The sequence below is a fragment of the Pipistrellus kuhlii genome, unplaced genomic scaffold (genome assembly GCF_014108245.1).
Source record: "Pipistrellus kuhlii isolate mPipKuh1 unplaced genomic scaffold, mPipKuh1.p scaffold_m20_p_3, whole genome shotgun sequence".
NCBI classification, from domain to species: Eukaryota; Metazoa; Chordata; class Mammalia; order Chiroptera; family Vespertilionidae; genus Pipistrellus; species Pipistrellus kuhlii.
Genome location: NW_023425529.1, coordinates 10,373,671 through 10,399,602, shown reverse-complemented (window position 1 = coordinate 10,399,602; position 25,932 = coordinate 10,373,671). Strand labels below are relative to the sequence as shown.

The following is a 25,932-nucleotide window of genomic DNA, read 5'->3' as shown; positions in this document are numbered from 1 at the left end:
TGGCTGGGGTAAAGCTAGGGACAGGATGTGTACAAGGGGCATCCCAGGCAGGGCATGAAGGGTTGTACAAAGAGCCTTAGTCCCTGAGATGGTAGGAGTTCATTATCAAGTGACCTTCTGGGACCTGGGATATGGTGACTACTAAAGCTGCCTTTCAGTTCACCAGGCTGCCCTTTCATGAATCTACCCTTGACAAGATGTTGACCCTTATATGGTTTTCCTTCCTTCCTTCGTCACTTCTTCTTTTCCCCCTTCAATAAATATTTAGTGAGTACCTATATTATCTAGGGACTATGCTATGTACTTGAGATATAAAAATAACTAAACACAATCCTTGTCCTCAAGAGCATGTATTATAGATGAAAGACCAAATCATAAAACAGTTATAATACAATATAACTCTGACAGAGAAATGGACAGAAGGAAAAGAAAGCCTTCACATAGGAAGTCATTTAAAAAAAAATTGCATTGATTTGAGAGAAAGAGAGAGAGAGAGAGAGAGAGAGAGAGAGAGAGAGAGAGAGAGAGAGAGAGAGAGAGAGGAACATTGATTTGTTGTTCCACTTATTTATGCATCCACTGGGTGATTATTGTATGTGCCCTGACCGGGGATCAAACCCATAACCTTGATGTATCTAGACAATGCTCTAATCAACTACCTGGCCAGGACCTAAGAAGTAACATTTTAGCTAAGTCTCTAAGGAGGAGGATGATGATAATAACAACAGGGCCAGAGAACTTTGATGGGATGCTGACTGTGTAGCAGGCAGTGTTTTAAAGTCTTTATAACACTAACACTTTTACAATACAATATCTCTGTGAAGGGAGTGCTATTGTTATCTGTGATTTAGAAATGACAAAGCTGAACTATTAAAAATGGGTTTTGGTGAATAACTATCAGTCTTCAAAAACCTGCTGCTGCCTCATTCAGCTCAGTGAAGGCATTGCATATTTCCTTGCTCATGACAAAAAGCTCAAAGTGCTCTGTCAGACCCTCTTTAGGGCAGTGCCATTTCACCAAACGGTTCATTATCTGTGGGTGATCATAGATGAAAGTAGGATTGATACATGCCAACAACAAGCTTAGTGGCTGTGGTCCAAGGTGGAGGGTATTCAACAGCTTTCACCACACAGATATCATCAGGAATTTTGCAAATTTCTTCAGTTTCAAAGAAGATAGTTTCTGGTAGCTTCACCCCCAAGGCTTTCTCAAGCTCTTCTACCATGTTGCTTTTTCTGGAAGGGTGGGGTGAAGTCAATCTCATAGGCTCAACCTATCAGGGACCTCCAGGCCATCTGGATGGTGGGTGGCCTTGTAACCATCTGTAATGTGCTTTACCATCCCTGAAATCATCTCCTTGGAGATTTCCTTGAGATTACGATAAACTGCAGAGGCCATGGAGAACGCACTGGTGGTGAGCTCAGGACTGTGAGTCAAATCAGTTTCTTCATTCCGGAACTGGTGTCCAATTTCATAAACTCGGTCAGTGCCACCAACCACCAGCATCTTGTGGCAGAATTCTAGAGCAATTCTCATACATAAATTCAGGTCCAGCTCATTGTGGTTGGTGCTAAAAGGTTTGGCCACAGCTCCCCCTGGGATGATGCTCATCATGGGAGTTTCAAACTCTAGAAATCTCAACTCATCCAAGAAACTTCTTATATATGTGACTAGAGGCCTGGTGCATTAAATTTATGCATGGGTGTGTGTGTGTCTCCCTCAGCCCAACCTGTACCCTCTCCAATCAGGGACCCCCTCAAAGGATGTCTGACTGTTTGTTTAGGCCCAATCCCACCGGACAATGGGATCTCTCACAATCCAGAACTGCTGGCTCCCAACTTCTCACCAGCCTGCCTTCCTGATTGCCCCTAACCACTTCTGCCTGCCAGCTTTATCACCCCCTAACCATTCCCCTGCCAAACTGATTGATGTCTAACTGCTCCCCTGCCAGCCCGATTGCCCCTAACTGCCCTCCCCTGCTGGCCTGGTTGCCCCCAACTGCCCTCCCTTGCAGGCCATCTTGTGGCAGCCATCTGGTGTCCACATGGGGGTGGCCATCTTTGACCAAATGGGGGTGGCCATCTTGTGAGTTGGAGTGACGGTCAATTTGCATATTACTTTATTATATAAATGATCTTAGTAGAGGATACATTTCTGCCTCACAAAGTCATTCAGGATCAATTTCAAGTATCTCTGTGTTTCCTTCTTTTTGAGGCCAAAGTGAAAATGAGGTAACATATTAGGTCTAGTAATAATTAATGTCGTTTTCTAATACCTTTTTTAAATCGAATTTATTTAAACAATACAACAAAATTTAATCAACAATATAGTTGCCGTTGTTTTCTACTACTTGTGCCCAACGCTCAGGAAGCATTTTAATCCCTCTGTTGTAAAATTCTTGTGATTTTGATGCAAAAAATTCGGTCAATGCATTTTTGAGGCATTCTTCATTACTAAATTTTTTTTCCAAGAAGAAAGTTTTGCAAAGAATGAAACAAATGGTAATCGGAAGGGGCAATATCAGGAGAATATGCAGGTTGAGGGAGAACTTCCCATTCCAACTGGCGCAGTTTTTCAGCAGTGATTCTTGCAGTATGCGGTCGTGTGTTATCGTGGTGAAGAATTACGCCCTTCCGATTAATCAGCGTAGGTTCTTTTTCTCTTAAAGCTTGGGCTAACCTTTCCAATTGGGCACTATACACTGCACTTGTTATGGTTTGGTTAGATGGTAAAAGTTCATAATGAAGAATTCCTTTAAAATTCCACCAAACACACAACATCACTTTTTTCGCATGCAAGTCAGGTTTTGGTGTGGGCTGCGGAGCCTCATTTTTGTCCAACCATTGAGGCCGCCTTTTCAAATTAACATAAAGCACCCATTTTTCATCTCCGGTAACAATTTGCTCTAAAAACGGCAAACGGTTTTGACGAGAGAGGAGCGAACTGCAAATTGTGACTCTGATTACGGTTGTTGTCGGTCAACTCATGAGGAACACATTTTCCAAACTTTTGGACTTTACCAAGTGCACGCAATTGATTGGAAATTGTTTTTTGTGAACAATTTAAAGTTGTCGCAAGCTCTTGTTGGGTAATTTGAGGATTTTGCACCAAAAGAGCTTGAAGAGCTTCTTGATCAAAATTGGACACACGGCCTCGACCACTCTTGTCATCTAATGAAAAATTTCCCTCGCGAAATTTCCCAAACCAATGCTGGCATTTTCTGGCGCTAACCGCATCTTGACCAAGAGCACTACAGATGTTTTTTGCAGCCTCACTTGCTTTTCTTCCTAATTGGAACTTGTAAAGCATGCAGTGCCGAATATGCTCTTCATCCGCCATCTTCTTAGCCCTGTTTTGCAACAAAAACCAAACCAAACACAAACTTTTTCAAGCAAAACTTGTTAATTGCACTTCACACGTTCTGTAGATACCACGTGTTTGAAGGTTATGTCAATACAAGTCAACGCCAAGCAAGATTTTAAACGAATGTTTAAAAACGACATTAATTATTACTAGACCAGAAATGTAAGCAAGGACACAGTAGTATGATTTCATAGGAATCACAGCTCACCTTTCTTTGTTTACTCAGAATTCCCCTGAACTTCAATTATGCCTCCTGGAAGCAGTTTGTTATTGATATGAATGGATTCTTCTTCTGATTTATAATTCCTGGAATTAGCTGACTTGCAACTTGACTCTCTCTTCTCAAAGGTCACAGAAAATGAGCTTCCCCTTGGAAGCTCTTTTGGCATGGATCCTATCTAGAAAAATAACTGCCACCTTTAAGTAATGTCACTCAGGTGATTCCTAGGCTAGAGGTGACTATATTCTTGGATGAAATGAGTGACTGAGATACCTGTATGGATGTTGTGTGCGTATGGGTCTTCCCCATTAGCCTCCAGTTGATGGACTGCTTGGCTGCCGATCTGGTAGTATTGGTTTAGGTCTAGGCTCTCCTCTTTGGCACCCACATCTTTGTCAGTGGTGTGGTTGGTGGCAGTAGCATTGTCCTGGCTTAGTTGTTTCTCCTTGAGCTCCTTCTGTTTGGCCTCCTTCTCTGCTACTTTCTTATCAACTTTCAGACATCTCTTTAGCTCAAATGAGCTATCCACATTCCCCTAAGGCCCCTGAACCATAACTATCTTTCTGAAGGCTCAAACTAAAAGGAATATGGGCTGTTCCTGTGACTTGCTTTGCCCAATAGCATATAGTAAAAGAGGTGGTGTGATTCGTGACAGTTCTGAGCTTAAGCCTTTCACTCTTCCAGGCTCTCCCTTGCCATGAGAAAAACCCAGGCTAGCCTTTGGGATGTTGAGGGACCACATATTACAGAGCCATGCAGCCAAGTCATTCAAGCCAGTGCCATGTTAGATCAGCCAGTCCCCAACCAGTGGTCAGCAGATCACAGATGCTTGAATAAGCCAAATCAAGGTCAGCAAAGGCCCTTAGGGATCTTCCAATTATAAAACGTAATCATTCTTGTTTTTGTATCCAATTCATTACAGGATTTGGCCATTAGAAAAAAACAATTAAATTAATCTAAAATTGTACTCCCCATTTATTACACCACACCACCACTCCCAGATATCTGAAAAAACATTGTTTAGGTAACAACAATATCTTTGTTGTTTTTTTTTTTTTTTTTTTTCCTAACAGTTGGGTAAATAAATGTTTGTGAAGTAGGTAAAAAATAAATTTATAACTTCAACAACTTAATAGCTAAGTGCTTATGCATTGAAAATGAAAACAAGAGAAAATAAGTAGAATCTTGGCTCTCACTTTGGCATTTATGACTTGGTATTGTAGATTGGCAAAATGAGCACATCCTGAGTAAAAGAGAGTTAAGAGTGACAGTTTAATTTAAAAAAAGAAGAAAGATCAGCCAAGGCTAACCCAGAAAAGCAGAATCACCCAGCCAACCACAGATTTGTTGAAAAAAAGGTTTTTTTTTCTATGCAGCTTTACTGTAGCATTAGATAATGAATATAGTTTAGCTTTCAGGCATAGCAGGTATTTTCTTTTCTTTAAATATATTTTATTGATTTTGTATAGAGAGGAAGGGAGAGAGATAAGAGAGTTAGAAACATCGATGAGAGAGAGTCATTGATCAGCTGCCTCTTGCACACCCCCTACTGGGGATATGCCCGCAACCAAGGTACATGTCCTTGACCAGAATCGAACCCAGGACCTTTCAATCCCCAAGCTGACGCTCTATCCATTGAGCCAAACCGGTTTCAGCGCATAGCAGGTATTTAGACCTGTATTTGGCAGAACAATTTATTATTCAGGAAAATTGATCTAGGTCTCAAGCAACAGAAATCTGACTTAGATTTGCTTAAACACACAAGGTAATTTTTTGGCTTATGTTATTGAAAAGTCCAAGGGTAGACACAGCTAGATCTAGATGCCCCAAATATGCCTTTAGGAACCTGATTCTTTCCATCACTTGGTTCTATTTTTCGTGTCTTAGGTTCATTCTCATGCAAATACTTCCATGGGGCAATATAGACACCAGTAGCCTCTAGCTTATACTCCATTGTATTAGTTATTAAGTGAAAGAGAATGTCTATTTTTCAATAGTTCAAGTAAAAGTCCTAGGGACAACTTTCATTAGACTGACCAAGATTACACACCTGTCCTTGACCAACCTTTTTTTTTTTTTTTTTTTTTTTTTTTTTTTTTCCCTCAGGGAGATGCACTGGACCTGGGCCAGGATCATGCATGCAAGTCTGGAGACAGGGGTTGGGTTAGTACTGAAACCACATTGACTAAGAATAAACAAAGAGGAGATTTCCTAAAGGAAAATAGAAATAGCGCAAACTAAAGAATGGGGAATAGCTGTCTTCTATACTCAGCATTACTAGTGATTTTTTTTTTTTAAGTGATGACTGAGCATTGTTTTTCTGCAGAAGGCAGTTCACTCCTACCTGTAAACCCTATTCAACATTGATGCCAAAGTAGCTATGGGTATGCACAAGGCTTCTTCCAATCTGTCCAGGTGAATGGTCTAAAAATCAAATTTTGATCACATCTCTCTATCACATAAGATCCAGTGGCCATACACATGACAGGGCTTATGACAGTCGAGGAGCAATAAGGTGTCTGAACTTAATCTCAAAGACTCTTTGAAGTGTGCTTATGAGCTGCCTGAATCATAAAATCGCTCCCACGTCCTAACTGGAGAGGTAGCACAGTGCGGTGACTAAGAGCACAGATTCTGAGTACGGCCTGCCTATGTCTGGGTTCCAGCTCTGACTACTTTCTGAGACTATGAGATCTTGCACAAGTTAGTCTCTCTGTGCCTCAGTTTTCCCATCAGTAAATGGGGATAACAGAATTTACTTTCTCGGAAGAGTAAATGAGTCATTATATGCAAAGCACCTGGAATATTATCTGGTATGTTATCACAGTGATAAAGTGTAAGCTATTAGTCATCTGGGAAAATGCATGTGGCAACAATTCCTTTGACTGTGGAATAAAAAGCCTGACACCGGCAATTAAAGATTCATGACCCTGGCTAAGTCACTTGTTGTCTCTGGGGTTATTTTACTTCTTCAGCTATAATGTGAGGGAAATTATATCTACTCTGCTTACATTATAAGGCTGCCACAGAATCAGAGATGACGGATGCTAACGTCTTTGAAAACCTCCAAGTCCTTTATAAATAAAAGGCCCTATTAATATGAATTATCTTCATCCAGATTATCAGATTAGTGTGCAATCAGGGCAGTTTTTCATCCCACGCTGTTTTGCGCAAGGAATCATTAGGAGAGAAAATCCGCCGCTGACATAAAATAATACATTCCCCAGCCCAGTTCAAAAGCCTTTGAGATTGTTCTGGGATTTGAAATAACCTCCACCATCTTTTGTACCTAGCATGAAATAACCTCCACCATCTTTTGTACCTAGCATGGTCTACAACCATGTAATAGAAAAGTTATTAAACTGGGGGTGAGGACACCTGGATGATAGCTCCCAGTTCTGCTGTTAATTTACTGCCATCTCACGTGAGTCATTTTATTTCGGCTTCCCTAGTCTTTAAAATGATGAATGCTTATAACACTGTGACTACCTGGCTTTTGTGACAAAGATGTTCCTGGGCATTGGGGTTCTGGTGATTTCTTGGTGGAATATCACCTTCCTGGCCACTGCTGATTATTGGGGCACTCCAGAGTTAAACTTGGGTCTTCTTCATCCTCCTTTTTATCATTTTCTCCTTAAATAATGTCATCCAGTTCCATGGCTTTAAGTATGTCATATGTTCAGTAAAGTGCATGTATGGTATTTAATTCACACCTCTACCCTGACTTCTATAGTGTAAGCAGGAGTGTATTCAATTGTCTACTTAACATCTCTCCTTAGCTATCTAAGATGTGAGCATCTCAGACTAAATATTTCCAAACAGAATTATTATTATTAATATTCCTATTGTCAGTGTTGTTCAGCTCATAGAACAATGTGTGGACATAGTGGATGCTCAAAATATATTTGTTGAATGAATCAGTGAAAAAATATATATACGGTATTCACACACAACTGTTTTTTGTACAATTATGTTTAACAACATGACATTAGAGTGACGGGAAAAACACCAAAATGTTAATGGCTGTACATGAAATTATAAGTGTTTTTTTATTATTTAAAATTTATTTTCTATTTTTCACTTCTTGGTGGATTATCGCCTTCCTGGTCATTGCTAATTGTTCAGCTAGAATATAATGGAAATTATATTTGCCCTTCTTACCTCACAAGACTGCCATAGGATCAGAGAAGATGGATGCTAAAGTCTTTAAAATCCTCCAAGTCAAGAATATCAGACTTTAGGGAATGATTAACCTGGGAACTTATCTGCATAGATGCAGAGAACAAGACAATAGTGTGATGAAGGCATGGGAGAAGAGGTACAGGGTGGAAGGGGTCAATGGTAGGAACAGAGAGGGGACCTCTGTAATATTGTCAACAATAAAGATATATTTAACAACAACAAAAAGGAATATCAGTCTTCGGAGCTGAGCGACCTTTGCAAGAGCTGCACTTACCTTATTTTCTTCATATGCCAAAGGGGCTTAAAAATAGGTACCCCATCTATATTCCTGCAGCATTCACAGTGCTTGAGGAACAGAGTGAAGAAATAAAATGGAGTCACTCACTCTAGGGAAGCTGCTAAATTACGAAAATCAAGTCGTTGGGGATACAAGGAAAAGCTGTGTCAATGCCTGCATATATAACAGATCTCAGATAACCCTCTGATTACCCCTCCCTCACTCCCCCACAAGGATTCAGGAACGAATGGACATAGATCCAGACCAGGGGTCACCTACAGGTTTATCATCAATGCAGGGCTGATTCTTCTCAATATAATTTAAACTGTAAGAACCTCCAGCTTTTCTTTCCTTTTTCAGAATACTCTGGGTTTTGCCTAGTTCTGTTGGCAAACCCTGGGAACCTTGAATATGTCTTGATCACGCATTTCTAGAGACCAAGGCTCCAGATTCACGCTTTCCTGTGTAATTAGGAACGAAAAGAACTTCGCAGGATACATAGGAAGCGGTGGTGAGTGTTAGCTGATAATAATGATACGCGGTTCCGTTTGCAATAAAAACACACATTTTCTTTATATACCAGTCCTAAAGGGAGCAAAAAAGAACTCCGCCGGCCTTCCCACCAGCCGGCGTCTCCACATCCCAGGCTTCCCCCCGAGGGTGCGCCTGCGCCGTCCCCTCCTTCCGCCCACGTGACCTTCCCAGGCTCCTCCCCGCCTCCAACATGGCGGCCCCCAGGCGCGCCGGCCGCACGTGAGAAAGAGTTTGGAAACCTGGGAATCGGAGGGCGCCAGTGTCCGCTAGTTTCCACTCGTTCCCTTTGCCCTTCCCCCGGGCCCTCCTGGGCCGCTGCCGCTCCGCCGTCATGAAGCCAAAGCCCGTTTCCCACAAGACCGAGAACACACACCGGGTGAGCGAGGGGTTTGGGCCGGGAGCCGGGGGCCAGGGGCCGGGGCCGGCGGGATCCCAGCCGTGGAGTTGGCCCTGAGCGGGGATCCCGGGGGCTGCCAGGTTCGGGGTCTCGCCTCAGTCACTGGCCCGGAGGCTCCTGCAAAAAGAGGGGACTCTCCGCGTGTAGTAAACATGGGATGGGGGGAATCAGTCTGAACGCTGATTCCGCCCGTCGTTTGTGGGGTCTGGAGTGCTTTTTTGGGGGGACCCCCTTCAGGCCGGAGTTAAACTGACCCTGACAGACTGATTCCTCAGGAGCTGTTCTCTCTCCCCTGCTGGTTTATCTTTAAAAAGCCAAATGAGGGGGCGGGCCGGTCGGGGACTAGGAGTGATTCCCAGCCCATAGCTGCTACCCCTCTTTCTCTGTCCCTTGAGAGTTCCTTTATTATGGCATTTCTGTTTGCTTAAACAGGAATATGCTTACATATGTAATAAGTTTATACATGCTTAAAAACACTGTTATGGCAACGACTTAGCCGGGCCCCTGTGAAACCTAACAGATCTAGCAAGGCCTCATCGCCAGCTTCCACTTAGGTCCGACCCAACGTGGGAATTTTATTTGAAATGACACAACTGACAGAACTTATGCAGATATATTCATAGACGTAACCTGTGACCTTTGCAAAGTATCGCAGTGCATTTATTTAAGGTTCTGTGTCTTTCAGTTTGTTTTGACACTCTGGATTTATCAGTGATAGTCTACTTTTAGTTTTAGAACTCAATCATACATTTTATGATTGACGGAAAATGCAAGTCTGAAATTGCAAGCGAAGGGTACCGTTGTATGTGATGATAGTACCGGAGTAGGCTTATCTTGATAAGTATGACATGATGGTGTATCTTAAATGCGCTCCCTCCTTCCCTTGCAGTTTCTAACATTTGCTGAACGATTGGGAAATGTGAATATCGATATTATTCACCGGATTGACAGAACTGCGAGCTACGATGAGGTAAGAGAATGTTTTACTGATCTGTCTTCTAAGTATTCATAGTGAGATTTTTTCAGTCCCTCCTCTTAGAAGTAGATTGTTGTGTTTTTTTTCAAGCCATTCTTTTATGAACATGAAATGCATTAGACCTAATACAATAGCTGTGCATAGCAAATTAGATTTAAAATAAATTTAAAATTTAAATGCTTAGTAGTCATATGTGGGTAGTTGCTACCTTATTGAACAAGTGCAGAAATGAAACATTTCCATCACTGCAGAAAGTTCTGTTGGGTGATGCTGTGTTAGACAACTGACTTGATACTCAGCTGGCTTCTGTGATCCCGGCCTCTCCCTGTCCCGCATACGTTCTGAGAACTGTTGCAGATCCATATTCTGAAACTACAGTTTTAAAAAATTATGAGCAAGTCACTTTCCTGGGGCTTAGTTTCTCATTTTATTAAAAGGGTCTAAGACTACATAATTATTTTCTACTTCTAGCCATGATGTAACGCAAAAACACCTCTCAAAAAAAAATCTTGCTGAAACTGGTTTGGCTCAGTGGTAGTACGTCGGTCCGTGGACTGAAAGGTCCCGGATTCAGTTCCGGTCAGGGGCATGTATGTTGGTTGCGGGCACATCCCCGGTAGGGGGTTTGCAAGAGGCAGCTGGTCGGTGTTTCTCTCTCTATCTAGCTCTCTATCTCTCTCCCTTCCTCTCTGTAAAAAATCAATAAAAAATAAAATAAGATAAAAAAAAATATATATATATATATTTATATGTGTTTTATTTTGTTGCCTCAAGTTATTAATTCTCTGTTAGGCTTTTTACGATCCAGTATAACATGATTTTAGCTTAGGAATTCGATCTCAGTTCCTAACTGTTCATCACTTGGCTGTAGTTGGACTTTGCTCACTCTCTCTTTGAATGCCTTGTCTCCACTGAATGAATTTAGTGTGTTAAATGATGTTCTCTAGATAACATTGGGAACTCATAGTTAAGGGAGACTAACCTAAATTATTTGGGATTATAGGGTGGAGTGTAAAAAATGATAAAGCAGCCGAAACCGGTTTGGTTCAGTGGATAGAGCCTGCAGATTGAAAGGTCCCAGGTTCAATTCCGGTCAAGGGCATGTACCTTGGTTGCGGGCACATCCCCAGTAGGGGGTGTGCAAGAGGCAGCTGATTGATGTTTCTCTCTCATGGAGGTTTCTAACTCTCTATCCCTCTCTCTTTGTCTCTGTAAAAAAAAGTCAATAAAATATATTTTTTAAAAATGATAAAGTAGCATGGCTAGTGCGGCTCAGTGTTTGAGCATGACCTATGAACTAGGAGGTCATGGCTTGATTCCTGGTCAGGGCACATGTCTGGGTTGCAAGCAAAACCCCCAGAGTGGGGTGTGTAGGAGTCAGCCAACTAGTTATTCTCTCTCATCATTGATGTTTCTCTCTTTCTGAAATCAATAAAAAATAAATTTAATTTTTTTTTAAAAAAAAAGATGAAGTATAATAGTTAAAGTGATATCTGATTTTAGTCTTGTTGTTTGTGTAGATCTTGACTTGGCAAAGAGGACAGGATAGGCTGTTTAGGCTGAGGGAGAAGGAACATGTAGAGTGTGTGTGTGTGTGTGTGTGTGTGTGTGTGTGTGTGTGTTTGATGGTGACTGGAATGGGGGAAGGGAGTACCTGGTGAGAGAGCCAAGGATCATAAAGGGCTTCATACGGCAAGCTAAGTTAGGATTTTATCCTGAAGCTATAGGAATTCTAGGATTGTAAGGTAGGGGAGTGAGTGACATGATGAGGTTGATAAGATTTAAGCTTTAGATTTTTCTGGCTTTAATGTGGAGGAAAGAGCAGGACTGGAGTCAGGGTAACCAGTTGTGAGGATTCGGTAGTTACTTAAGTAAGAAATGACTATGGTAGTAGCAGTCAAATGGAGAGAAGGGAAGGATTCCAGAGATATTAAATAAGAAGGATCAATAGGGCTTGTGACCTGCTGGATGTGCAGGGAGGAAGGGAATGGAAGTTTTTGGAATCAGAGGAGCATGGGGTTGGTTTTGTTTAGGGCTGGTTAAGTTTGATATACCTGTGACCATCCAAATGATGGTGTCCAAAAGACATTTGGATGTATGGATCTGGTGACTTGAGAGGTGGAATTATTGACTTAACATTCAGCATATGGTTTATAGTTTAAGTCACAGGAGAGGTTGAAAGTACTAAAGGATTGAATGTTAAGTTGGTAGAGAAGAGAGCCTAGAAAATGGGCTTAATAGCCTCAGTCAAGTCTCTTGCTCTCCAATAAGCTGGACTAGGCTTCTTAATGGCAGAATCTTTCCAAGAGAGCAAAAGCAGAAACTACGAATCCCTTTTACCTAGCTCTGGCAGTCACAGAATCATTTCCATTTCATGTTATTGATCAAGCAAGTCATGAGGCCAGGCCAGATTCAGAGGGTGAGGAAAGAGACTCTGTTTCTTTGGGGAGGGGCTGCAAGTCCCATTGCAAAGGGACAGGGACAAGGACACAGTCTATCACCAGTGGTTGACATGTGCCAGTCACAGTGCCAGGTTAGGAATGCCTTTTACCTTAAGGTTTTAAACTGTTTAGATGTATTTCCCTTCTGCCTCAAGAGATACTGAACAGAATATAATTGGGTTCTCTTTCTTCCTTTCTAGTCTCCATAACTATTGATTTTATTTCTTTTTTTTTTTTCTTCAAAGATTTCAAAGGCACTCTGTAAAGTTTTACCATATATATATATATATATATATATATATATATACACACACACACACATATATATATATGGAGGATCTAGCATGCTGTTTGTATATGTGCTTATGTTTTTGTCCTCTCTTTCTCCGTCTCTTTCTCTATACATGTATATGTACATATATACACATACATATACACATGTATGGTAATAATTTATTGATCTTAACTTTCAAAATACAAAGTAATATATACTATGTTAAAAAGCTAAATAATGTAGCGATGAATTTAGACTATTGTGCTATCTCAGCCCTCCACCCCTTTCGCTGAGGAAACTGATATTGGCAGTTGGTATACGTGTATTCTTCCATGCTTTTCTCTCATTCAGATATGTGCGAACGTTTATAGAGGTCTTTTTAAAAAAGAAAAATTGGATCCTACTGTCACTTGGCTGTGAAACTTTGATCACTTTGGGGGGTATATTATCAACATCCTTCTTGTTCAATATAGTCTAGATCATTTTTTGCCACATAATATACCTTAGTATGAATAAACCACAAGTTATTCCAATCATTTTCCTATGTTGGGTATTTAGGCTGTTTTATGTTCTCTCCCCCACTACAATAAAGCTAAATAAACACCTATATGCTTGTATCTTTGCAAGTTTTATAAGAAATATCTCCAAAGGAGGACTTACTAGGTCAAAGGGTATACCTGGTTTTCATTTTACTAAGAAATGCCAGATTACTTCCCCTTAATATTAAATAACTATGAAGAGTCAGTGCATTTTTCTGGGCCTAAAAGTATAAAAAAATAATAGAAAAAAAAGTTTTTTCCTTAGTATGACTGTTTTATAGGTCTTAGAGAATTATATGCTACAACCAAATCAACAAAACTTTGTTTTATTAAGCATCTCTCCTGAATGCTTTTCAAGTATGTTAGCTAATGCCCTTTTTTAAGAAATAAAAGTTTAATTCTTGACCATCATCAATCATTGTCTTAAGATATTACTCTATCACTGTTATTATTTACTTTGATTATGGTTTGTCTTTGAATTAAATAATTAATGGGTTGCTTTAATCTTGGCAGGAAGTTGAAACCTACTTTTTTGAAGGTCTGCTGAAATGGAGAGAATTGAACCTTACGGAACACTTTGGTATTTTCTACTTTGTTTCTATTTTATTCACCTGTCATTTGCACTTTATATGTTCAAAACAACTAAATAATGGTGTGATAAAAACAGTTTTTTGTTTGTTTGTTTGTTTTTCCATCCAGGGAAGTTTTATAAAGAAGTTATTGACAAATGTCAATCATTCAATCAGCTGGTCTATCATCAAAACGAGATAGTTCAGAGTTTGAAGACTCACCTGCAAATCAAGAACAGTTTTGCTTATCAACCCCTTTTGGAGTAAGTAGCATGTTGAGAGAAAGCTCATGGATATTTGTATGAACTTTATGAATGGTTGTGTTTATAGCTACAAATGACTTAGATCTGATGTTTAAAAATAAGAATTTACCTTTTCTGTTAGTCTGAATACTAGTGCATTGCCATAAAACAGAATCTTAGGCATATGTTTTTTTGCTTTTGTTTCATACTTTTAAGAGAGCCCAATTTTTCTTTGATACAATGGGAATGGTTGACCATAATTTGTGATGGAATGCACCTTCTTAGGTTAGCCTTATCTTTGCTGAACTCTTAAAATAAGAAAAACTTTATACCTCTCAAGATTTGATTCGGAAGGCTTAATTAATCCTGTCATCATAGGCAATCAACTGTAGTTTATGAAAAGACTTGCAGCATTTGTTTTTTGGCCTATATGTCTCACAAATGTTACTTTTTTTTATTGTTAATCCAGTTTGGTTGTACAGCTGGCACGAGATCTGCAGACTGACTTCTATCCACATTTTCGGGATTTTTTTCTGACTATCACCTCAATCCTGGAGACTCAGGACACTGAGCTGTTAGAATGGGCTTTCACCGCGCTGTCGTATCTTTACAAGTACCTGTGGAGGCTCATGGTGAAGGACATGCCCAGTATATACAGGTGAACCTTTTCTTTCTAATAGAGGGTTTATCTTTTTCTCTTTTCTCTCTCTCTCTCTCTCTCTCTCTTTTTTTTTTTTTTTTCCTTTTAATTCGTATTATATTTTACTGACAATTCAGTGCTGTTGGGTAAGTTAGTTACGTAAGCATCGCCACAATACAGTTTAAGAACATTTCCATCATCTCCAAAAGATTTCTCATGCCTGTTTGCAGTCAGTCCTGCTCCCTATCTGCAGTAGTTCTGCGAGCAAAAACAATGTATCCATGTTCAGTGTTCAAGATTGCCTCTGTGAAAACAGCTGTGTGCTCCACGTCCCTAAATAGAATGATCCTTAGCAATAATGAGAACGTTTAGCCTTTAAGTTTCATAGGTTTTTATATTTTGGTCAAGGGCAAAATATAATGAGTACTGACAACCCGGAGAGAATTTCTGATTCTCATTTGTATGTAGTTAAAACAAGCCTAACGCCTGTCATGTATATCACATGGCTACCTGGCTTTAGTATGTCCTTTAATTGCCTTTTCCCTGGCTTTGGTCTGATTCCAAATTATTTTTCCACCCCAGTCCACAATTATTTCCTTATATAAAGTTGGTTCTCTAGCCAAAATGGTTCACAGTCCGCTTTGCTAGTCTGCATTGACCTGACCTTCTCTTATATCCAAACGATTGAACTCATATCTCCCTCCCCATTAAAGCCAGCTTGGATTCCATAACCTCCACTAATACTGCGGGGCACCTTGGCCAGAAATGGGAGCTTTGTGCTCAACCCCTTTGCCATTCCATACCACTTACATTATACAACCTCTGTTCATAATGTAATAGTATCCTCTACAAATCTGTACAAGAACATGGTCTTAAATTTCTACACTTCCCCAGCACTTATCATACTCACTAAGCCAAAAGAGACACTCAGGATTTATGAGCAAATTTATGAACAAGGAAAAAAAATGAATTTCATAGTAGCTTTTGTTTAAAAAAAGGGAGATATTGTTCATAATTGATTTCAATCTGGGACTTGATGAAATTTTCCACTTGGTGTCCTGATTATTTCTGCATACTTTAATTGCCACATGAATGCATAGTTTAAATCTTCTCCCCTACCATATTGGTGTGGGTATGGGTTAAGACTGTAAATTTTGCTTTTGTATTACTCCCTTTCACCTTACTCTTTGAACAAAAAATAAGAAGGAAATACTTTGCAGCCTTTACTATTTATCTATGAAGCTTTTGGTCAAATGTATTAGAAACCACGATTACTTTATTAAAAACTTAAGAGATCTTGGGGGAGATACATAATTTATTTGGTTTTGTGAGTTCTGTTAATTTTATGTCTCCTAAGTCATTTCCCTAGTTCGAAATTTATTTGCTTTGAATATCGCATCTTCAATGGCCTGGACAGTTTCACTTGAGTATTACTGAAACCAATGTCAGTACAGTCTCATTCAAGCCAACTCGTTTTATTTATTCATATGTTCAGTAAATATGTCCTTATGCAGGCCCTGTTTGGTTGTCCCGTTTCTAATAGTGACACCATCATTCTTCCCATCGCTGAGATTTGGTGCCTTTGAGGCATCTTCGACTAGTGTCTTCAAGGACTCCAGATCCTCTTCATTCTGTTACCTACTCAGTCAGTTCACTGAATTGAATACTGTCTATGTGTTAGGCACTTAAGATATAGTCTCAAAAAGACAGATCAAAATCCCTTTTCTTTCAAAGTTTACATTTTAGCAGGGAGGGGACAACATGGGCACATCCTGGCTTGCGTAGGGCTGGACAAGGAAGCCTGGGTGGTTGAGTGGCATGTATAAGGTCTAGTAATAATTAATGTCGTTTTCTAATACTTTTTTAAATCGAATTTATTTAAACAATACAACAAAATTTAATCAACAATATAGTTGCCGTTGTTTTCTACTACTTGTGCTCAACGCTCAGGAAGCATTTTAATCCCTCTGTTGTAAAATTCTTGTGATTTTGATGCAAAAAATTCGGTCAATGCATTTTTGAGGCATTCTTCATTATTAAATTTTTTTCCAAGAAGAAAGTTTTGCAAAGAAGGAAACATATGGTAATCGGAAGGGGCAATATCAGGAGAATATGCAGGTTGAGGGAGAACTTCCCATTCCAACTGGCGCAGTTTTTCAGCAGTGATTCTTGCAATATGCGGTCGTGCGTTATCCTGGTGAAGAATTACGCCCTTCCCATTAATCAGCGCGGGTTCTTTTTCTCTTAAAGCTTGGGCTAACCTTTCCAATTGGGCACTATACACTGCACTTGTAATGGTTTGGTTAGATGGTAAAAGTTCATAATGAAGAATTCCTTTAAAATTCCACCAAACACACAACATCACTTTTTTCGCATGCAAGTCAGGTTTTGGCGTGGGCTGCGGAGCCTCATTTTTGTCCAACCATTGAGGCCGCCTTTTCAAATTAACATAAAGCACCCATTTTTCATCTCCGGTAACAATTTGCTCTAAAAACGGCAAACGGTTTTGACGAGAGAGGAGCGAACTGCAAATTGTGACTCTTTGATTACGGTTATTGTCGGTCAACTCATGAGGAACCCATTTTCCAAACTTTTGGACTTTGCCAAGTGCACGCAATTGATTGGAAATTGTTTTTTGTGAACAATTTAAAGTTGTCGCAAGCTCTTGTTGGGTAATTTGAGGATTTTGCACCAAAAGAGCTTGAAGAGCTTTCTGATCAAAATTGGACACACGGCCTCGACCACTCTTGTCATCTAATGAAAAATTTCCCTCGCGAAATTTCTCAAACCAACGCTGGCATTTTCTGGCGCTAACCGCATCTTGACCAAGAGCACTACAGATGTTTTTTGCAGCCTCACTTGCTTTTCTTCCTAATTGGAATTCGTAAAGCATGCAGTGCCGAATATGCTCTTCATCCGCCACCTTCTTAGCCCTAGTTTTGCAACAAAAACCAAACCAAACACAGACTTTTTCAAGCAAAACTTGTTAATTGCACTTCACACGTTCTGTAGATACCACGTGTTTGAAGGTTATGTCAATACAAGTCAACGCCAAGCAAGATTTTAAACGAATGTTTAAAAACGACATTAATTATTACTAGACCCGATATAAGGCAGAGTAATTAGGTGATGTCAGGATCTTGATTGTTAGGCGGCCAGATCATAGAGGACCTTGTGGACACTGTTAGGTCTTTGGTTCCATTGCAGGGACTCTTGAAATATCTCTCGAGTCCATCCTTCACCATTCCCTCCATCACCAACCTCTTTCATGCTATTGTTCTCCCAAGCTTGTATGGCTTAAGCAGCTTTCTTCTTGGACTGTCAGGTCCTTCTTTCTTCATTTCATCCTGTATATTGCTGCTAAATGCATCTTTCTGAAAATATTCATTTTTTTTTCATCCAATGTTAGTACCTGCTATCAGCATGGAACTGTTAGGCAATAGAGATATGGCCTTTCTGTCATTAGGGAGACCAACTTAAACAGTGATTATACAAATAACTAGTTATATCTACACGACTCTCTGACCTTGAGCAGGTTGAGTAGGCTTTTGGCCTCAATTTCATTATCTGTAGAATGGGCATATTAATACTCCCTATGCTATAGAGTTGTGCTGAGTAAAGTAACAGAGGGAGTGCCTACATGAATGTAAGCTGGAGTCCAAACTCTTCTGCCTGGTGTTCAGAGCCACCTGCTTACTGGATGGCTTTATCTGCAGCTCCCTGCCCCTACTGGCAGACGCCTCCTTGTTATCTCTTGACCATGATCATTTCTGCAAACTCTGTCTTTGATCTGGCTTTTATCTCTAGTGATACGCACTTTGGTATTCACCTGAATTTTTCTTGTTCAGGGCTCACTACAAGTTTCGACTTTTTATGGAGTCCTCCCTACAAGTCCCGTACCACCAATCCTTGCTTCTTAATTTCTGTGACCTTAATCTTCTGTTCCAGCAATGTGGGTGGGTGTTTTGGTAATCAAATGAGATTTTAAACTTGTTTTATGCCTGCTACATATTCCTTTTATACCTAGTTCAGTGTTAGTTGAATATATAGTTGGCATTTAGCTCATCTTTATTAAAATTATAATTACTAAACTTTTTTTTTTCCATTTATAGGATGTATAGTACGCTTCTGGCTCATAAAAAACTACATATAAGAAATTTTGCTGCTGAAAGCTTTACATTTTTGATGAGAAAGGTTAGTCTGGTATTTTATGTTTATTGCTCATTAATTCTCAGGAACCTGATGAACAAAAGCCTGATATCTTTTATAATGTAGTTATTATGGAATAATTACATATATGTATATGTGTTTATATATGTGTATATATGTGTCTGTCTATGTATATACACACACACCATAAGTATTTTGAGTTTATATCACCATAGGTTTAGTCTTCTTACTAATGTGAAATAATTTGGGTCATTCTTTTGTTATTATTTAGGCTTTTGGTAGTTTTCACTCTCCATCTGTGTGTGTATGTGTGTTTAAAAGTGCCACCTAATTCAAGCCAGTAAATACATGAACAGTGAGATCAACAAGAATTTTTATAAGGATTTCCTGGAAGAAACTGATGGCATAATGTCAGTTGTATTGGTTTCCATAGTAAATTTTACAGGGTTTTGTAATTAAAACAAAAACATTGATATTAAATGTCTTTTATACTCATAAAATGATTTTCTATAAATGACAGAATGTTTCCTTGTCTAGTTTTTCTTGGTTACATCCCTTACACCAATGAATTTCTCTTGTGTGATGTTGTGTTAGTATACTATTATAGTAGTTTGAGATCATTGCAAGTGTCTGTTCCTAGAATTTTGTCCTAATTATATTTAACTATAAATCTGTAGAATAACAAGTTAAATTTCTTTATTTGGATATTTGTGCTTTAAATACAATTTTCTATTTTCATTTTTGTTTTAGGTCTCTGATAAAAACTCACTTTTCAATTTAATGTTTCTTGATCTTGATGAACATCCGGAAAAGGTAGAAGGAGTTGGACAGTTGCTCTTTGAAATGTGCAAAGGAGTGAGAAATATGTTTCACTCCTGTACAGGAAAGGTAAATAGCCGGGAGGAAAACTTTCAGTCTGTGAAAGGGGTTGAAAAGAAAACAGAAAAGATTTGTTGAAAGGATGGACAGGAGACTGCCGAGAATAAATAGCATTAAATGGGGAGCATTAATGCTTTGATAGCAGTGTTTACCTAATGTAAGCTCTGGATCACTAGATGTTTTTTCTTGCAAGATCATTACTCTCTTATTCATCCTGAATCCTAGTAACATCAATTGATTAATGAGCAAAAGTGGGTGTGTGGGGGCAGTTGGATGATGAAATTCCCATCTTAGTTAGAAAATTCCTTTTAAGACATAGCCCTCAAATATCCTTGATTATTCCTAGATTAATTTTAAGGAGACTAATATTATCAGAGTGGGAAATCACAGTGTAATACTTAAAAATGAAGGTTTGCATGTTTATTTTAATGACTCTTGAATTCCCACAGGCAGTGAAGCTAATTTTGCAAAAGCTAGGACCAGTTACTGAAACAGAAACTCAACTGCCATGGATTTTAGTTGGAGAAGCACTAAAAAACATGGCCAAATCCACTGCTTTCTACATTTACAAAGAACATTTTGGTATATTTTTTGAATGTTTGCAAGTAAGTTCTAATTTTTCAGGACTTGTATATAATAAGGAGTCTAAGGGTTAATTGTTCTTGCTCATTTAGTAGACCACTCCTGGAGACTATTTTATAATTGCCCTTATACTTTTATACACTTAATGGAATTTTCCTTCCCTCAACCTCCTATACTATTTTGATTTGATTTGATATTTTGAGATGCAGTAGGACATAATGATTAAGAACGCAAGCTTTGCAGCCAGACTGTCTGTATTTAAATCTTGGCCTTGTCGCTTATTGTTAGTACTAGAAACCCGATGCACAAATTTGTGCACTGGTGGGCTCTGGCCGACCTGCCCCATTCGGCTATTGGCCCAGCCTGGGGGTGAGGGGACATGGGAGGTTGGCCAGCTGACCCCACTCCCTGGTCAAACTTCCCATCAAACTCCTGGTCGAGGAGACAATTTGCATATTAGCCTTTTATTATATAGGATGACCTGGGAAAGTTATTTATGTCTCTATCCCCCCATCTTTTTATCTAGTAAGTGGGGTAATAGTTTTGTCTCCTTCATGGTTGCCATGTGGATTGTGAGGAAATACTTATAAGGAGCTTAACAACCATGTCCTCAGAAATGTTAGCTGTTATTGTCCTTAGTGACTCCCAGTAAATGTGTTCCTTTTTTTCTCAGAACAAAAGTAAGTGAAATTTTTGAATGCTTTACACAGTATTTTCATTATTTGGTTAATAGATCAGTTGAATATTTTATAGTTATTCTGTTAAAATAGTCTCTCTTTTAAATTAAAAATTTTTGTTTGCAGGAGTCACTTCTGGATCTACATACAAAAGTAACCCAAACTAACTGTGGTGAAAGTTCTGAACAGATTAAAAGGGTGTTAGAAACATATCTGATACTTGTGAAACATGGGAATGGATCAAAGATAACCAAGCCTATTGATGTTTGTAAAGTGAGTTCTCTACTTAATTTGCTTAGAGTTTGTTTATCATTAAAAGCTGATTGCTAAGTACACATTGTTTTTTCTTTTACCTGCAGGTATTGTCTCAAACATTACAAATAGCCCATCTCTCCACATCTTGCCGGGAGACCCTCTTGGATGTAATTTCTGCTCTGATCCTAGGCGAAAATGTTGCCTTGCCAGAGACCCTCATCAAAGAAACTATAGAAAAAGTAATTTACTTCAGCTTAATTGAGTGGTTAACAATATGTCTATCATTGCACTAACCTCCTGGGGAGTATAAATGACATGGCAAAGGCTCTGCCTTCTGGAAATTTATAATCTTTATAATCTTTGAATCGCATTCTATAATAAGGAAAAGATAGTGTGATTAAAGCTAAATCTGTTTGGCAAATGTTCACCAAATATATATAGCTACATTGCGCTGGGTATGGACTGGATTTCACCGTGGACAATATGGTGCCTATGATTTTTGATAAGAAGGAATGCTGCTCTGGGAGTTAGTCGTTACAGATTGACAAACTAATCTATTGATGCCATATTGAAACATAGTGGTTAGTTTTGTTTGGGGTTGAGAGATGGAGATTGCTTTTCAAGGGACTTGTATTTGGGATAGTCCTTGAAGGTTAATAACAGTCTGCCAGTCAGACTGGGGGGTTGAAAACTAGGAGAGGAAACAGCAAAGCTGTGTTAAAAAATGTATACTGTTGAAGCATACGGACACATGAGGAAGTGCAATGTACATCATGTCAGCAAGGCTCTGGTTGGCTTTGAAAAGTTAGGTTGGATGTTATCCTGCAAGTTGGAGGGACCTGGAAGACAAGGAAATGATTTGATGAAATTTGCATTTGAGTGAGTTTAGAAGTTGGATTGGAGGGGAGTGGGATTGAAAATAGATCAATTGGGTCCTTCCTAGCTCATGTAGTGCACAGTAGGAATTAGAGAGGAAAGTTTGAATGGTGCTGCTGGCTCCTGTGTAATTCTGTTTCTGGAGAGAACCGAACAGCTCTGGCAGAGCCCTGTGTCATCACTAGAAACACAGAGCCCTTCACGTCTGTGTAAGTTCCCATGGAGAAGGCTGAGCCGGGGACAGAATTACTCCAGCTGCTTTCCCCAGAGGGCTTCTGTCTGTCTCCCCCTGGGTGTGTCCCTCTCACAACCGCAGACTCAGCAGTCAAGTTCTTTCCACCTCGAGTGACAATTAACTTGTATTGAGCACCCCACTACTTTTCTGCTTGCTAATGGAGGACCTTGAACGTTTTGGAAGTGTGTGTTTGTTTGTTTGTTTTTTCCAGAAATGGGGAAAGTACTCCCTGGTTACTTATATTAAATTTTTTTTTATTTGTGGTTCACAGACTTTTGAGAGCCAATTTGAAAGACGCTTAATTTTGGACTTTTCTGAAGTCATGTTTGCTATGAAGCAGTTTGAGCAGGTGAGGAAGATACTGTTTCCTTTTGTTTTGTTTTAATCTGTTATAATAAAATAAATTTAAAATTCTGTGATTTTTATTTGCTTTTGTTTAAAGGAACAGTATGTATTGCATGTTTCTATCAATATATATATATATATATATTATAAATGATTGTAATTTTCACAGATAAATTTTATTCCATATGCTAAGGCATTAAACTTATTTTTTTTTTATTACATTTGACATTCAATATTATATTAGTTCCAGGAACCAACTTGTTTTTAAATAATCCTTTTGGGAGTTAAAATAAAAAAAACAACATGTGGTAAAATTGGGTGGTGGGTGTAGGGGAGATAGTTTCAGAGATTTTCATGTGAATTTGAAGCATGGAAAATAGTGTCTCAAACACTTTGCTTTGTAGAGTTGTTGCTAATTGATTTCATTGCTACAGAATAGATTCTGATGGAATGAAGTCGAAATCTTTCTCATCAAATCCTGAGTTTATTTTATCCCTTTCCTCTCACTCCCATCAAACATTTGCCACTCCTTGAATACTTCATCGAAACCCATCTGCTCTCTCATTTTCCCTTTATTCTTTAATAATATATATTACCCTTTGTCTCAAAGAAACAAACATCTTTGTACACATACCAGCTCTGTTCCTTCCTGCCCAGTGAGGGTCCTTTATCTGGCCTATTTATTTATTTATTTATTTATTTATTTATTATTATTATTTTTTTTTAGTAACTGCATATTTTCCTTCTCTGTTCCCTTTTGTCTTTTTAAAAAAATGTTACCTTTATCGGAGTACTCTATGGTGTTTAAAATTTAAAGTCAAACAGGGCTGAAGGCAGTCACTTATTTTCCACTCCCATCTTACAAGGAGCAAACCATCTAATGAGTTTAGGTATTTTTTTTTCTAGTGTTTACTTTATATTTTTAAATCATCTGAATTTGTTGCTTTTCTTCTAAGCATTTGTTTTAGCCCTCATCTATAGACTTCCTCCTAAGGTAGATGAATTATGGTTCTTTTAGGCCTCTCATCTTAAGGGAGTTGTATCACAGATTTTGGCTGAGTTCATATTCACCATATATTTCACTCTAATTTAAAAAGGAGTATTTTATAATTATATTCCTTTCTTGTATACCTTCACATTTTTCCTGAAATTTTTTCATTCTTTAAGAACTGGAAATTGTTTTCTTTGAATAGCTGGTCAGTGAGTCTGTTTTCCAACAGCATTGTAGAATGCTTTTCACATGACACTTGGTCAGATAATCTAGCAGTTCAGATATGTAGTCAGATAACCCCCACCTTTTCTGGAGACATTCCTCCTGGAGCAATTCTAGTCTGACTATGTTGTTTTCTTAGCCTACTGCACAGATGTCAGACTAGAACATCCTTTTCTTTTCTTTTGTTTCCTCGACCCCACTTTTTTCTTGTGTTATAATTTACTCTCTGATTTTGATGAACATTCTTCAGAGATTAATGGAAGTAAAATTTTTAGATTTAGTAAATCAGAAGATGTCTTTTTTCTTTCCTCACACTATGTTGCTAGTAGGCTGGGTATAGAATTCTAGATTGTCATTTTCCCTCAATTTTTCAGGTATCACTCCATTGTCTTCTAACTTCCATTGTTCCTTTGGAGAGTTCTGATGCCATCATGAGTCCTGATTCTTGGTTATGATATTTTTTTCCTCTGTAGAAGTGTTAGACTCTTCTTTTCCTTAGGTGTTCTGAAATTTGTATCTGTTAATAAGTGTGATTTTTCTTTCTTATTTTTAGCTTTTTCTACCCAGCTTTCTCTATTATATTGAGAATTGCTTCTTGATTGATGACACTACAGTCAAAGATGAAGCTCTGGCCATTTTGGCTAAGCTCATTCTGAACAAAGCTGCACCTCCCACTGCTGGCTCGATGGCAATTGAGAGGTACCCTCTGGTTTTCTCACCACAAACAGTGGAGTAAGTTCTACGTCTTTATTCCCTTTTTTTTTCTTTTTTCTTTTTCGGTAAAAATAATGCATTAACAATACCATAAAAAAATGAAGATCTGTATGTATTAACTAGAAAGATGTCCATGATATGTTATGATGAGGAAAAAGCAAGAATATTTGTGAAATATCCATTTTGCAAAGCTAAAACAAAAAGTGTAGGTAAGCATAGAAAACACATGAAAGTTACACAATGTCAGGATGATGGTAAGTAAAAAAAAAAAAAAGTGACTAAAATTTTTTAACCTGTTTTAAAATACATTCACATACAGTTGCAAGAAATATTTCAGAGAGGTTCCATATACTTTTCACCCAGTTTTTCCCAGGGGTAACATCTTACATAAGTTCACTGCAATATCACAACTAGAAAATTGACATTGGTACAATACACAATTCCATTTTTATAATGTTTGAGACCTACGGCTAGGCAGAGTTCATAGACTTGACATCAAAGACTTGACCTTGTACCCACCTTACTCAAGTTACTAGATTTACAAGCATTTGTCTCTCCATGAGTATGTAAATGGATAAAGGTTCTGTATGGCAGTTTTATCACGTGTTTTGCCACCACCAGGATCAAGATACAGAGCTTTTCCTTCACTACATGTGCTACCTTTTAATAGCCACACTCACCCTTCTCCCCACTCCATCTCCACCCCCTGGGAACTACTAATCTATCCTCTATTTTTGTAATTTTGTAATTTTAAGAATATTATATAAATGAAATTGTACAATATATCTTTTGAGATTGGCTGTTTTCACTTAGCACAACTCCCTTGAAACCCATCCAAATTGTATCAGTAATCCATTCCTTTTTATGTCAAACATCATTTCAGATGCGTATTGCTGAGTGGTATTGTTTAGTCATTCACTTGTTGAAAGATGTTTAGGCCATCTCTAGCTTTTGGCTATTCTGAATAAGCCGTTATGAACATTCCTATACATACTTTTTATTTCTCTGAAATAAATGCCCAAAAGTGAACTTGGGGTATGTGGTATGTGCATATTTGGTTTTATAAGAACTTGCCACGTGGTTGTCCAGAAAGGCTGTGCCACTTCCTGTTCCCCACACAGTGTGAGTGACCCAGCCTCTGGCATCCTCATCAGCACTGCATGGTGTCACTGTTCTTTATTTTTACCAGCGTAATAGGATTTAGTGATGTCTCATTGTAGTTTTAACTTGCAGTTTCCTAGTGGCTGATGATGTTGAACATCTTTTCATGTGCATATCTGTCATCCACATAGTCTCCATAGTGAAATATCTATTCCTTTTCCTGACCCATT

The 25,932-nt window shown here is 38.7% G+C and overlaps 1 protein-coding gene and 1 pseudogene across 8 annotated transcripts in view; one reads left to right on the top strand and one right to left on the bottom strand.

The window, feature by feature from the left end:
- Window positions 1-883: 883 nt before the first annotated feature.
- Window positions 884-8,910, bottom strand: LOC118728594 (annotated as a pseudogene).
- UTP20 (UTP20 small subunit processome component) overlaps window positions 8,761-25,932 on the top strand; it is a 91,981-nt gene continuing 74,809 nt past the window's right edge. For all 8 annotated transcript variants that reach the window (XM_045587607.1, XM_045587608.1, XM_036454935.2 and 5 more), the window contains exons 1-12: window positions 8,761-8,953; window positions 9,864-9,944; window positions 13,718-13,784; window positions 13,904-14,036; window positions 14,485-14,673; window positions 18,768-18,849; window positions 19,576-19,713; window positions 20,154-20,309; window positions 21,090-21,236; window positions 21,323-21,457; window positions 22,601-22,678; window positions 24,441-24,619. In XM_045587607.1, coding sequence (XP_045443563.1) covers window positions 8,909-8,953; window positions 9,864-9,944; window positions 13,718-13,784; window positions 13,904-14,036; window positions 14,485-14,673; window positions 18,768-18,849; window positions 19,576-19,713; window positions 20,154-20,309; window positions 21,090-21,236; window positions 21,323-21,457; window positions 22,601-22,678; window positions 24,441-24,619 — 1,430 coding nt within the window. In that variant the 5' untranslated portion in view covers window positions 8,761-8,908. The remainder of the gene's footprint in view (window positions 8,954-9,863; window positions 9,945-13,717; window positions 13,785-13,903; window positions 14,037-14,484; window positions 14,674-18,767; window positions 18,850-19,575; window positions 19,714-20,153; window positions 20,310-21,089; window positions 21,237-21,322; window positions 21,458-22,600; window positions 22,679-24,440; window positions 24,620-25,932) is intronic.